Source organism: Topomyia yanbarensis, chromosome 3 (assembly GCF_030247195.1).
Source record: "Topomyia yanbarensis strain Yona2022 chromosome 3, ASM3024719v1, whole genome shotgun sequence".
Lineage (NCBI taxonomy): Eukaryota > Metazoa > Arthropoda > Insecta > Diptera > Culicidae > Topomyia > Topomyia yanbarensis.
The window spans coordinates 166,609,299-166,625,196 of NC_080672.1; the positions used below are offsets into that span (position 1 = coordinate 166,609,299).

The following is a 15,898-nucleotide window of genomic DNA, read 5'->3' on the forward strand; positions in this document are numbered from 1 at the left end:
TTAGTTAACGTTGTTTTGGAAATAATATGTGCTTTTTTGTAGGTTCATCTGCGCCGGCCTCCTCTGAAGACGAAGAAAATGACGACGAAGATGATGAACTGAGTAAAATACCGGAGCTAAATTCACCGGACAGCATCTCAGAGGATTTGTTTCATCCTCTGCCTCCACGCCAAAGTCCAATCAAGACCACCGTTCCAGAAACTTCGAAACGGAATCCGTCTCCCTATTATTATTCGGATTTATTGAGAAACAAAAACCAAGATCAAGCACAACAATCGACTGCTACTCAATTCCAACAAGAACTCAGCGAACCTAAAAGAACCGCCAGTAGAGCATCGTCGGCGAGTACTCGGCAAAAGGAACTCGGAGCTCGTTATCGAAAAAGTAGCAGCCTCGATACCCCTGGAGCTGAGAAAGAAGTTTGTCTACCAAAACGTTACTCCATAACCGAGGAAGGAGTCCGTATAATTCGCTGTGACTCTCCATCCACTACAACCTCGGACGATTCAGACTGTTCTGAATGTCGAAAAAGAAGAGACTGGCATGCCCAAGCATTGGCACTAGTGCGCGGAAATTGTAACCTTCCTACGTCAATTGACCCTTCTATGCCACCACATCGGATGCTTGGTTCAGCGGGAGTCTGTGCATGCGCAACACCTGCATTCGGCGAGGACAACGATGAACTTTTCCGACCCCGAAGTATATTCTACGTGCATCAGCCAGGCGCGCATGACTGTGCGGATTGTACTCTCAGTGACAACTCAGCAACTGTGAACGAAGACATGACAAGCATTCGGACACGACAAATCTACGAGACGGCATTTGATTCGAAGATTACCCGGTCGGACGACGACTTGGATGAGGTGGATCGTGTAACCAACCAGTCCGTATTGCTGCAGCTCAATAAAAGTAACAACAGCAGCACTAGCAACATGGTTTCGAATCAGAATAAGGAAAACCGTGATAGGAGCAAACGCGCTGAAACGAAAAGATCAAAAAGTTCTTTAAAGACACCTTCAGTGACGCAGATTCAAACCACGGTGGATATTGAAACCACTCACGACACAAACCTTTCACAGGATTTGGAAAAACTCCAAATCGATAAACAACTAGACAATATCACTAACGCAAATTCCACGTCTTCCTCTCAACTTCCACTACGTGGTTATACGCCTTCCCCGCCCTCAACCGCGCCGCTTCCAATGAAATTTCCCGGCAAACACGAGCGCTTCTTCATTAACAGCATAAAAAGTGCTCCTAATCTTCCCTCTTCCAATGCGGCTCAGCATCCGCGACTGAAAGATCTCCGGTTAGACATCCAGGCAATACGTAATAGTGAAGTTCCTCCTTCCGGCAGTTGTGATGGTAGTGTTAATAATTCCTCCTATAATAGTCCGAAAAACAGCGAGAGACCCCGGTCGACGATGTGCCTGGAACCGGAACGTGTTTTGGAGTTGAAGCGCAGCCATCGTAGCCACAAGCAGCGAGGAAGGAACTTTTCATCCACAGAAAGTATGGCTACTTCCAGCAGTGGTGGAAGCATGGAATCGCTCAAATCAAGTACAAGTGAAGGAAACCGCAGTACTTCCAGCTCAGACTCACGCCATTCCTCTTCGCTAAGTTCGCACAGTTCCGATTCGGGGCCAACGATAGCCTTTCCTCTGCGAGCACCCGTGGTAATTCACAATAAACTAAATATCCTGAGTCCGATTTCGGATAAATCTTCCCAGGAGCCGGGCTCGGAGACATCCGATATCAATCGAAACAATTCACAGAAGCAGTCACCGGATGACGCGACAACTGGCGTCATGGCAAAAAAGGAAAACGACGAAAATGAGGCTGTGAAGTTGGCTGCACCCAAAAGGCGCTCAGCACCGAACAAAACACTTTTGCTAATAACTGGTAAGCGGATACGTCGTTATGTTTCACGTAATTGCAAACGTTTCATTTCTCAGGTCCAGAAATTCAAGGTTCGGATAGTGGAATTTCGATGCACTCGCGTGAAGATGTCAAATCACGGACAAACTTCCTAAATTTGGGCATTCAACGTGCATCACTGGGTTTGGAGAAATCAGACTGTGGAAAGCCAATTCTAGCTCAGGATTTCAGCGACCTTCCATTCGACATGCCGAAACTTAGACGACGACGAGCTCATTTGCTACAGGTTGTATCTGTTCCAACACGTTACAATTCCGCTTATCTGTAACCATGTTGTTTTCAGGAACCTTGCACATCTGGAAGCGTTACCTCCGTTGACGTTGGAGAACTTCCCTTCGACATGCCCAAACTAAGACGACGTCTTCGCATGTCCCAGAATCAGAATCAAATTGCAATACCTTCCACCTCCGGCATTCTGCTACAGACGAGCACGGAATCCAGTGGGCTATCTCAGGCGTCTTCCAGCCTGTCGATGCGAGACTCCGACAACAGAGCTGCATTGGTTGGAGGTAAGCAAGCATATTCGCATCATACTGCACAAGCAGTACTTACAGATCATTAAAAATTTACGACCGTATCATTCTGCGGTTTTGTGTTAACATTTCAATCAGAAGCAACCGAGCTAGAGTAGGAAGAGTTACGTGTTTATCATCGAAGCATCATACCTACCTATCTCGTGTTAAATAATTAATTCCCCATTCGGTTCACCGCCTACTGCCTACTGTTTTAGATCACCCCAACTGGTTGGTACCATGATTGAAACGTGTAACACGCACTAATGGTTATTCTGACAGCCGCGCCCCATTGCATTGAACCATAAAGCCGAAAAGATTCGATCTAATGACCATTTCATCTATCAGATTGTATGATTTACAAGCGCCAAATGTTTATAAATTATGTATTGAACTGTATCAGTTAGCACATCTGATGGTTCCGGGGCTAGCGCAGGTGCTCATCAACCATATTATGTATTCGGAGAAGGAATTAATCTCCTCCATTTTTCGAAAACTGGCTGCGGCTTTGGGATGTTTGACGTAGCATACGTGACGTCTCACCCCACCCATCGTGGGCTGGATGTTGTTGTGCGTGTCCGCCGATACGATACGTTGTTCTGAGTGACCGTTAGACGAAGAGAATTCTAAACAAAGGGACCATCGATCTGATAGTCAGCGGCAGCCATTAGTTTGATTTGGAATGGGAATTTAAAGTAACCAGGAAAGGGGAAAACATTCGAATGATAGGTAAATTTTGCACAGTGTGTTGTTCATCCCTTATGTTTGAAATGATCATGTTTTAGTGCAATTTCAGTTTACGTGGCCCGCGGTTTTCCATTTAATTTGGTTTCCGCGTGGACAGCGAAATAAAAAGCTAGGCACTTTGGTATTTATTTACTTCATAGTAAGGAAAAAAAATATGTAAATTTTGATCTGATTGCATTATTGCCAAACAAAGTGTGTATGTAGCATTACATTCCCATCAAATCGCTTAAGCTTATGCAACATTGAAGTTAACAAATTTCAGAATAATTTTTCTGTTTTCGAACACAATGACATTTTACAAAGTGGGTAACTTGCAATCTAATAATTTAAAACCAGAGTCAAATTATGACTCACAGTTAAAACCATTTCATATATTATTTAGATGATGTTCTGAACACGAAGTTAATTTTTTCTTCAATAACAGTAATATAGACGAGCAATGATATTTTAAGAACCTTAATTAGGGAAAACACACTGCGTTGCCCCCATTTGAATGCACTACATTACCTCCACACCCTTTTGTCATATCGACAGTGATATAATCCCACACTCATGCTAAGTGAATTGTAGGATATATTCTCCCTTGTTACTTGTTCATGTGTAATTATTGATTCATGACACGAAGAAATTTCAAAACATTTCACATCGCGAATCAGCCTACAGATGTTATGATAGATACATGAAGACAGTCTTAATCTATCTATCTATCTATCATCTTATCTATCTATCTATCTTAGCTTCTATCAATGAGCCTACTTAACATCTCTTTTCTATTTAACGTTTGAGGTAAAATAAAGAAGGAATAGGATATGAAAATATTTTTTGACCACCTGTTTGTGAGGGGCTTTTCCATAGTACAGCGCATATCTGGCTGTTGCAAACAAAATAAGTTCAACACCTCAAAGCATGCTACCCTTCTTACTAAGCCATGAGATGTGAAGGGAATCTCGTATACAAGTTGTATTGTGCGAAGTAATTTTTATCGTAAACTACAAATGATGGTGAAAGATTTGACCATTTGAATGACCAGTTAAACCCATTGTCACTGACTAGTCTACAGTAAATCGCCAAAAGAGGCGCGACTATAATCCCCACTCTACTTCTTCCCTAATGTATGGAAGGCACCACGTTGCAAACGTTTTTTGTTTGCTATGCAGAATCGACCCTAACAACGCAAACAGCATGTTGATTCCGGTTCGACCATTTCAGCTGACGGCTGCAGCAGTGGCTAGTAATTACAGTTCCCCCGTCGAACAAGCAATTGTAAATGTTTAATATGTGTCTCATTGTCACATGCAGCGTCGTGGGTGGATGCTGTACTTTTTTTTAGCCACGCCATCTCGCGGTCGGCAGAGGTTCAGTTCTAGATATTGATGAAGGGATTGTTTACCAGCATGTACGGAATAAATAATGAATTAATCAGGCGCGGACTAATAGCCAGATGAGCAAATTACACGAGTTCGTTTTTTTTTGTTGGGACATCATGTGAATATGTTGCCGTAGAATATTCGAAACACGTTGTAGTAATTGTTTTGATTGGATCACCGTTTTGTTTTGGCACAAACAGTAATTTGATGTTGGGATGAAAAACGGTACGAGGGGATGTAGTACAGATATGCCATTAGATGGTACTGAATGAAAATCAGATAAGAAATCTCTGCGTGTTCTGTGAAATAAAAGATAGATGGGTAATGTCTGCGACAAAACCGGAGCGATGTAGAATACAAAAGGAGCTTGTACTTCAAATGTGTTGATAATCAACGGAATCTTCGGATAAAATGTTACTTGGGCGAGAAATATTTTAAAATATTCTTTAGGAACCAATAATAAATTACGTTATACAAAAATAGTTCAAAATTGACTCTCCCTGTAACAAAATGTCACAAATTGCTCTATCCTCCGCCACTATTAAGTAACATTTTCCTTGAAGGAAAAATTCTTCATGAAATACATGTTACTAGCGAACTCCCCCTCCCTAATATGTCAAATATATATCACAATTTTTCGTACCTCCTTCCTCCCAAAAGCGTTACGTAATTTATGAACGCTCCCTTATAAAAATGATGGTAATCTGGGCTTAGCTGTTGTCCTGCATGCAATTCTAACATTGTGTGGGTGTAGGTTGTCAACCGGATATAATTTTACCAAGTGTTGTATATTTCACATTTCATTTCAAATTTAACCACTACATAAATTAAAACAAGTAGTGTTCTGTGATATGAAAAGTACGAAATATATCTTCGGGCTTCTACATTGCCGTTTTTGACAAACACGAGATCTAGGCATGTGCCTCAAAGTGTACCTGCTTGTGATGGTTCAGAGATCAGACGATTCGCACCTGGATTGAAAAACGTTGTTTCGGAAAGATTGCTTTTCAAGTTGCGCAGGCCTTCTTTTGCTCTTTTTGTTATAACGGACATCATTTCCTGTTACCTCCAATAGTTCGATGGTAAAATATTCGCTGCTGTCTGGTATACGAGTGCTCCGGAGCCGACATGCTCGGCGTAATGAGCTTTTCTCAGCAAACGAGAGCGTGGTACAAACCAACCCAGTGTTTTTCCTTCGCGTATCCTCCTAAAGCGCGACCAGCCGAACGCATGTTGCCAGTACGATGAATGTAACAAACGAACGATTCAGTTTGCGTTCGAAGCTAAATGGGCAGGCCATCGAATGAAATCGTTTTACTACATTGTCAAAGAGGAGGAGCTTCGAACAAAAACTTCGAGATTTGCGTCTCTGTGCATGTAATTAGCGGGAACCAATAAGGAATGAGCTTCGGTCAGATGATTAAAAATCGGGGTTTCCCGTGTATGTATATTATAATAATTTCGACACGACGGAAACGAAAATAATAGTTGAAGAAAATGATGTTCAAATTAAATTCTAGATTGACTGTTTGATAGCGCTGATAAGGGTTGATTAGTTTTCCCAAGAAAACGTTCTCTGAGTGAAATTTTTTTGTTCCAATTGGTCCTCGTTACTAGCATAAAATAATCGTTACAGTCAGTTCACGGAGCCGGTTGAATCATATTAATTACCTTATCTCCCGATGTTGAAATGTAGTCCATCCAAAAAAGTTAACTAATAGAAACCAACCAGTTCAATCAATACTTCCAGAAGATTATCGTGAACGAATCACGAACGAGCTGCGGTCAGATGGTTTAAAATCGATTTTTTCGAGTGTATAAGCTATCTTCCACCCATCGGAAATAAAAATGATAGCCTCCGCAAGCAGCACGTAACGACCCAAACTGATACAAACACCAACCAAGTACAGCTCAAAACTATTTCCTTCTTAGTATTGTGCAACCCAGCACCAAGTAGCTAAATACGAATGATAATAGAAACAAATCTGTAGCGGACATATATTTAAAACTTTTCATTAGGTATTTAAGTGTTCGGTTGGTGCACCATATTGACGGCTCTGACCGAGATGCGCTGAAAATCTTCGCTGATAAAAATTACATATTCGGGGGAATTAATACGGTGTGGGATATTTTTTGACTATGATGGGAAGTAAAAACGACTTCTTCCTCAAACCTTTACATGTTGGTTGTTGTATCTACGTTTTCAAAACTAAACCAAGGACTGGTGACTTAGCGAAATCATCAGCTTTCAATATATCACAGTGATTTTCAACTGGGAATTAATTATATTTGAGTAAATTCAAATGAATATTGTTCTATAAAAGGGAGTTTTTGTGAAGTAGAATATTTTCTGAAAATGGAGCTTAGACTAACGGAAGTCGCCTTTCTTCAGTACCATCATCTACGCAATGCAGTACTGATATTATTGAACACGTTAGGCCGATTGGAATTAAGGTTTCTGTGTACATGAAGATTGACAATATAGAAGTAAGGTTACATGACTTATCATCGCTGCAATTGCAAAATGCATGTCGCAATACGGAGAAGTCAAAGCCGTCACATCTGATACTTGAAGAAATCCTCTTGATTCCTACTTGACTAAACAACTTAGAACTCACGGAATTATTATTAAACAAACCACGCTATGCACCCATAAGAGGCAAACTTCTACGTGCAAGTACTGTAATTAGGCACCATTCTATGGACAACCTTCGGCCCCGTTAAGCTACCACTATGAACTATGCCAAATAATCGAAGGCAGAACAATGATTTAGATTTTAGTGTGGACGTTTCCTGGGCTGCTCTGATCGTATGACATACAGAACTCAATGTTTCGGTCACGTATGTCGTAAGCAAAGGATCGTAGTATGAAAAAAAATTATGAAATGGCAGTTCTCCTTTCTCATATAAAGAAAGGCTATGCAATCACTGCAAACATCGACTTCTTAACCGAGACCCGGAAGACCGAGTGTCATATACTATTCGATTCAGTTCGTCGAGATCGGAAAATGTCTGTGTGAAGATGGCTGAACCGATTTTCACAAACTTAGTTTCAAATGAAAGGTATAAGGCTCCCATAAGCTACTATTGAATGTTTAGTTGATCCGACTCCCGGTTCCGGAGTTACGGGTTGAAGAGCGCGGTCACACAGCAAATTCCTATATGAGCTGGTACCACCATGATGTCCAAATGATGCAAAACATATTAAAATGGGTGCAACATTACTTTAATTGCCACATTGGTTACCAAGAAGATCATTAGTTCAATATGTTACTATATTTTAACTGCGGCAAAGTTCTATTGTATCGATATGGTTGGCTTTTTAGACAAATGAAAGCGTCTCTTACAAAAATGGATCGATCATTCTATACATGAGATTATGTTTTGGGGGTTTAGCAACAGTCAAAATCGAAGGCATGATGTAACGTTAGTAGATTTCTTGTCAAACACGACAAACGGTCCGACAAACTGTACGATATTCTAAGCACATATTGCTTCGCCCCTTAACACACACCTATTCAGATGAGTTTCGCTTACCCAGACTCGGAACGGAAATGCCGTTCTGTTTGAAAGTACCTTTGTTTCCATATCTTCCGAAGACTGGGAATGAAAAGTATGACTTAAAAGTGTTATATCCAATAGGATGATCATTTCACGAAGAAAATACCTGAGTTCTTATACTCAGTACACATATAGGTCAATTATAAAATCGGCGCGCGTGTATATAGCGTCGGTGGTGTAGCTCAAAAGTTGACCACTTTTTTTCTGAAATCGGCGACGTGTATAAATTATCGGCGCTAACGGCGTGGCGCGGCGGCGCACACTTCAACTAATAGAACTATTATTTTGATATGATGAAGGTTCTTCGAAATTTTGAAGTGTCTGGAAAAAATTCAAACCTATATTACATTACATTAATATTTATAAAATTAAGAATGGAAGAGACTAAGTTTGTCAAAATCGTTTTAGCCATCTCTGAGAAAAATGAGAGACATTTTTGGTCACATACACACACAAACGCACATACACACACACACATACATACACACGCACAGACATTTGCCGAACTCGACGAACTGAATCGAATGGAATATGTCACTTGGCCCTCCGGACCTCCGTTAAAAAGCCGGTTTACAGAGCAATTGCAATACCTTTCTATTGAGAAAGGCAAAAAGATACAAAATTTCTGATATTTACTGTTCTGTGGTACCTAATGTGGATGAAAGTCATGTTACAACAAATCTCACCTTTAACACCAGTCTACATATTTATAGTATAGTAGAATAGGGTCAAATTGGTATGGGGGTACAATAGGTGTAGGGCATTATCTTTGCTATGTTATTGCATTAGAGACACGGTTAAGAACGTCGTTGACGACTGTCATTTGGGCTGTTTTCGTGGATCAGCTGTATTAGTTACGGCGTCATTTTTGTTTTCGCGTATTGTTCCGCGAAAACGCATTATCTTTTGTCCTCTGTACAGTACATTTAGTCAATGTAAAAAATGCTAAGTAAGTTTTTTTCTTACGTAAAAATTAAGGCTGAACACGAGTTTTATGTTGGTTTTTCGATAATTTTGTTTTGAATGAAATGCGAACATCAACATGAAACATACGCTTGGGGGCACGATAGGTCAGCCGTTTGGGGGCACTATAGATCACTACTGACCGTCTCACAGCTGGTTAATTAGCGCCGCCGGAGTGAGCCAGAATGAACAACATCAATTCCACACTCTGGCGACGACGAGGACACCGAAGAAGTCATTCGCAAGTACAAAGCCAGATGCAGCTGCCGAAACAACATGTTTTTTCAACATTTCCTTTCGTTGTTTTATGAATTTTCATATCATTTGCCACCTTTCATTTTCTTACCTGAATGATGTCAATTTAATTTTTAAATAATCTGCCGTAGGGAGCCCGGGGCTAGTTGACGGTTGGGGTAAATTGGCGGAATCGCTTTTTCTCTGTTTCTATTAGCCATATAGCGCTGCCTCTTCTTGCCTACCTCAAGCAATGTGAAACCCGTTATCCAATGTGTTTTTGTTGCAAAACGATTTGTTTGGTGGAAGTTGTGGGTGATATTGTGTGTTCGAGCATACCAAGTAAATTTTCTAAATTTTAAATACTTTGCGTTATTGAGGGTGATTTTCAATCTGTTTCCCGAATGATTATATTTTTCGATGTCGCTTGAAAAGAGCTTTCAGTATCCGCATAGATATTACATCTATCCACAAACAAAAGTTATTTTGTAAATAATTTTTAATAACATATGCGGTTGGGGTAAGTTGGCGGTGCTGCACGCGGGGCACGTTGGCGGTAGTAGTTACAGTGCAAAAAAGTCGTCAAACATTTTTATTTCTGGAATTCACTTCAAAGTAAAAAAATCTTTTTCTTGTATATCTCGCCAATGTAGGAGACATTGATTCCGGCCAATTGCATGAAGAATTTCGAAAATTTGCTTTTGAATAGGGAGTACGCGTCAAAGTCAAAATGCCGGGATATTGAAACTGAAATATAATAGCAAATGTCGGTTAATATACAGTTTTCTCGAAAAGACATTCAACATGTTCCTAAAGGACTCTTGAAGTAATTGCATCTTCATTTGATTGCTTAGTTTTTGGTATATCCTCACATACCGCCAACTTACCCCGGGCCGGGATAAGTTGGCGGGTTTTCCGCGTCAAATATTGCATCACACACTTTTAAAAAAAATCAGAGTTGTTGCCAACAGTCTACTCTTTCATGCCGCGTGTTCTATTTTGCAAGATCTAGCTACATCAAAGCGGTAAAAATTGAAAACTGAAAACACCGCCAACTAGCCCCGGTCTCCCCTATTAATACTCTTCAAATAAAAGGCGTGAATGTTGTTTAATTTAACCTCGAATATACTACCCATGATCGCGTAGTTGTCCCGTTTTCTATGGGATTTCCTATCTATATGGGACTGATATGCGATCATGGGCGGTATAGTGACCTATCGTACCCCCAGATTTTAAAAACATCGAAAAAGGTAGGGGAATTATGGTTAAAACCGACACCTTAAGCTTAACAATTTTTCTAAGTTGCCACAAAACCAATAAAATTATAGTTTTTATGCAGAATTCTTCTTCAGAAAATTCTTAACAAGACTTAATTTTTTCAGCGCTTCAAAAAATTAATTTCATTAAAAATTATTGGTTGTAAAACTTGGAAAACAAAGTGACTTTTTGTAGGCACTGCGGGTAAAACCGACACCCCATAGGGGTAAGATCGACACCCCCTTTAATTTATTTTCTCTCCACTTTATTAAAATCTTTATCTTTATTAAAAATGAGATATATGCGTGATTAATAAAGTGTGAGTATGTATGATGCAAATATGTGCTTTTTATTGCTTCATCATGTAGTGAGGGGAAGAAAGTTCGAAAGCGTAGTACTATAAATAAGAGTATTTTATGCTATAGGATTATTTATTGATATGAGTATTTCCAAATAATCCTTGCGCACATCATTGCAACCTCCAGTGTCACTTTATTTCGTAAGAGAAGATTTGCAAGCGTTCTACATTCTGCTAATTGGATTCATTCACTTATAAGTGACACACACACTTCGTAGTAAAACTATCTTTTTCAGATTTGATTTTTCGGACTCTGATCATCAACGATCTATTGGGGTATACATAAGATCATTGTCTCATTGTGATAAAGTTCGTCTATGACAAACCAAGAGAACACTAGAAATTCGGTTTGATTAGCTTTTTGCAGAAACTGCAAAAGCTTCCTTAGAATCAGATAAGCAAAAATTCCAATTTTTGATTTTTAAAGAGACTTACAAGAAATAAACACAATAAAAGTATTTCTGTGTATTTCTGCTAATACTATAGTGTTCTAATAGGCTAATTGAAGTGTCACAAAGATCCCCAGTATTTTGAAATGAATCGCAAGTATACACAACCATCTTAACAGCGTGTCGGTTTTACCCTAACCACAGGGAGTCGGTTTCACCCCAACAGCGCACATTTTTTATAAAAGCAATTAAAAATATTGAATTTCTCAAACTCGTCTTCAATACACCTAGTTGATCGTAGGACAGGCCGATAATAATAGGTACTGAAAAATGTGGTTATTTTAAAATGCTTCTGTTCGGTTAAAACCTTAAAATCTACCAACGAAATTTAACATCCAGACGAGTATGAACGCTGCTGTCGTATGTTTTGTTTATTTTTATGACATTCGGCGTACTAACGTAAATCCAATTTTTCTTCAAATGCTCTAAATAAACGTGTTAATAATAATGTGTTATTATGAAATGAATAAAAATTTGATTTCTAGGAAATGTGGGGTGTCGGTTTTACCCACAGTGTCGGTATTTCCCACAATTCCCCTACTCTTTGCCATATCGGATTTAGCTTGAAAAATATTTAGCCAGACATAAAACCATTATTGCCAAAATGTTGCAGGATGTATAACCTTTACAACGAGTGCTTGTTCAGCAAAATCAGTACAAAAATACCATCGCACGAGCTCGCCAAAGAAAACAGACCTACTTGACCCCACTCTACTCTATTAGTCAGCAAAGTTAGCTGTTATATGGATGATTTCGTGACGTGTAAACATGCAATGTAATCAGCACAGATAAAAGGCCAAAAAGGAAATGCATTTAAAAAAATTAAATTTATGAAACCCTTTTTACCCTGATATTTCAAATTTCTCTTGTTCAAGTCTCCCCACGCCTTGGGGATGCTTGACCAGAAACAAACAATCACAACAAAACTTTTGTAACTTTTGAAAAAGTAAATGAATACGCATAATACTTTTACACATTGATATGTAACGTTTTGTGAGATTGAAGGTTTTTTAGAGATGTACGAAGGTTTAACTGAAAACCTGTTCAAGTCTCCGCATGTTCTCCTACTGCAGCCGTTCTCAACCACGAACCCCTTAGAAATCATCCTGGGTTGCTGCGGACTCCCACGGATAAATATCGATTTTGTATGCTATCAATAGGTTTTTTCAGTTTATTAGGAAATTTCAATCTGCACTCGCAAAATATATTTTTCTTCGCGGGGCCCCAGCAACGATCTCGCGGCCCCCTAGGGGTCCGCGGACCCCATTCATGATGCTCACGTCGGATGTTTTTGTTTGTTTCTTGTACTTACGAGTCGCAGTTGCAAATCCTTCTTCATCGGCATTTGATTCTTTATTGCTGGTGTTGCTTGTTCGTTTGGAAGCATTTGGTTTAATCGTTGTTACTTCGCTGTTGGTAATGGCAGTTGATTTATATGGTGATACTGGGCCCGATCGTTGTTGAGCTGGTGTTTGTTACGGCCCGGTCCGCAGTCGTTGGTTTAACAACCAGTTGTGGTTACGACGACTGTATACCGGATTTGGTCGTATGAACTGGAGTTTCCTTAGCAATCTCTATGCAAGGAATGCAAACCGGAATAAAAAGAAACAAGTATTTTTGCTCCTGTTTGCTTCGGAGCAGCTTCCGTCTACTGGAATAAACCAACAATTTGCACACAGCGGAGTAACAACTTACTTTGCGTTGTCACTCATTGTTTGTTCACGTTTCACACACTAGGTAGAAGAAATCAATTTTTGCATTTGCAAATAGACAAAGTGGCGCACGGGTAAATTCGATTACTTGCCATGCTATAGCAGCATTGCGATTTCTAGCTTCTTAACTGAACAATATGAGAAACCGGCTCGGATGTTGACTCTTTTCGGTAAATTTAAGGCGTTGGCGGTAAAACATGATGATGAATTATGTTCTATAAACGACCATGCGGTAGACTTGGGTGGAAAGCCCAACTCCTACCAGCAGAAGGCAAAGGATTCTTCACATTTCCTTTCGATCATGTCCACATGAGCCCGCCTAGTCCCAGTTTTCCGTTTTAAGTTTATAACGGATTCGCTCTAAAATACCTATCCGTCTATCCATAGCCCCTATGGATAGACGGACAAACGATCACAGTTTGATTATAATGCTGAGGGCGGGTTGATCAACGTCTCGTCCGACGGATCCTCAGCGGCTTTGCGCCGCTTCGAATTATTGGTCTCGGATATTCGGCCAGGCTGCATCACACTAGCTCCGCTCCATAGGCTCACTTGAAAGAATACTTTAATTGTTATGAGTGTTATTAAGTACAACTTGATTTTTCAGTTTATCAAACTATGGTAAAAAACTCACATTTTCGCTCTCGAGTTCGGTTTATTTAGGTTTAAACGCGCCCTCTTGAAAAAAAACGCATTAATATTGGAATTCTATCACTATAGTCACTAAACTAGACAAATACCATTTGTAATTTGTTTATTGCGGGTTTTAACCTAGCGGTCATTCACCCAATTACCATTTTTTTCAATAAACAGAATAGTCAGCATACTTTACCATTAACATTGGATACTCTGTTTATTCGGCAGGTTTTTTCAAGCAGAGCCTAACGTTGAATCTGAATGAGTGTAGTGCAAAACCGGCGAAAAAGTTCGGAACACTCGACCTCGGTCTAAGCTTCAACGCAGCGCGCTCCAACGTTGATCTGATCGATGCCACAATTCCGCTGGATCGCCAAGGGTATGCTAGAGTCCTAAGTAATTTTATTCGTTTTTCATTTAACCTAATTGTTTCCTTTGCTTGCAGGTGGTACCACGGATCGATCAGCCGAATAGATGCAGAGAAAATTCTACGATCGTTGGGTGAGGGTAGTTTCCTGGTGCGAAACAGTGAATCGACTCGGCAGGATTATTCGCTCACCTTGAAGTAAATTATCAAACACCCATATTTGCTCGATCGTTACTAATATACTATATATACTATATATTTATTCTGATATCCACAAAACAGGAGCGCCAAAGGATACATGCACATGCGGATACAACGCGATCCGGAGACGGCTCAGTTCATTCTCGGTCAGTTCAGCCGGCCATTCCCGACGATACCGGATATGATACGTCACTTTTGCCTGAACCGGTTGCCGGTGCGTGGCGCAGAACACATGTGCCTCCTGGAACCGGTCATTGCGCAGATTCTATAAGCTAGTGATAGAAGAATTTGGTTTAGATTGTGGTTTCTAAAGTGATCTAATGCATCATCAGAGTGTGTAGATTTTGTTTGGAATGAATTCCAGAGTTGTAGCCTAGAAAGCGTAGAAGGGTAGAAGCCGTAGAGAAATCTAGCGTAGCACCCGGGATAGTTTCCCAGAAGTTCTACAGACAGGAGATGTTCTACGAGAGAAGCTCTAAATGAAAATGGACCTACGTTCCTTTTGAACCATTATGTTTAAGTTCGGTCTCCGTGAAGTTTTAACTGATCTTGAATTGAGACAATAAACATTAATTTGTTCATGGAAGCAAAGATTGTACAGAGATTGTAATAAGGAAACGGAAGAAGAAGTTTGAATGACGCAACACAAACATTTTAACGATTATTAGTTTGACCAGTTTTCTAATTATATTGTGATAGAATTACTTTGTTGAGGGTTGACACTATAAACTTTCCAAGTTCTGAGTTTTCAAACATGGCGTGTGTCTAGGTTTGCATAAATATGGTTTCACTCGCATAGCAAATTATGTTACCGGAACAACATTGGAGAATGCTTGAACAGAAATGCCAAAAATGGACTGTGAAATGGGAATATTTGCAATTTTATATTCGAGTTAGAGCGTTCAAAAAAGTGCAATACTGAAGAACAAATAGTTTACGTAGCGTGTTTTGGGCTACCTTAGATTTACACTGGGTTTTGTGCAGAGATGCAACGTAAGTGGATTCACCAAGTGATTGTAATCAGCAGTTTTTCGGAGTGCAATAGTAACTTCACGCATTTTTCACTTGTAGCCGCAAGAGTAACTGAAAGCCAAAACCAAATTTTCGTGAAAAAATGGTGTCCACCAAAGTAAGGTTGGGAACATGTATTCCTGTATTTATTTATTCACACAGAGTAATTATAGTGCATCTAACCAGTTGTATAGAACGTAGAGTAGTGATTCACTAAGGTTCGTGGTTGTCTCTGTATGGGCAAATAATGCACGGTAGACGAAACGAATAATTACTATTAAATTTGAACAAATGGAGAAAAATACCCACACATATTAAAAGAATCACTTAGTGATGAAAAAGCATTATTAAAATGAGAAAATATATAACAAAATATTAACCATACATGTTTGGTTTATGTGAAAGAAAATCTTCCGAATATTTCTCGGATTCAACACATATTGTAGGTTTTTGTGGATAAGAACGGAGTCGTGCCAGTTGTTGATAAGCTTTAGTAAGAAATGGTAATAATATTTATTTACGTACTCTATTGGTAGTTGGTCGTTCGATAGACAGCAGAGTTCATTTCGAGCTGGTGTACTGATA

General features: G+C 39.7%; 1 protein-coding gene across 1 annotated transcript in view; it reads left to right on the forward strand.

The window, feature by feature from the left end:
- LOC131689775 (uncharacterized) overlaps positions 1–15,692 on the forward strand; it is a 471,887-nt gene extending 456,195 nt beyond the window's left edge. Inside the window, exons 6-11 of the mRNA XM_058975067.1 lie at positions 43–1,902; positions 1,956–2,164; positions 2,222–2,447; positions 13,963–14,113; positions 14,180–14,299; positions 14,384–15,692. Of these exons, the coding sequence (XP_058831050.1) occupies positions 43–1,902; positions 1,956–2,164; positions 2,222–2,447; positions 13,963–14,113; positions 14,180–14,299; positions 14,384–14,573 (2,756 nt within the window). The 3' untranslated portion in view covers positions 14,574–15,692. The remainder of the gene's footprint in view (positions 1–42; positions 1,903–1,955; positions 2,165–2,221; positions 2,448–13,962; positions 14,114–14,179; positions 14,300–14,383) is intronic.
- The last annotated feature ends 206 nt before the right edge of the window (positions 15,693–15,898 follow it).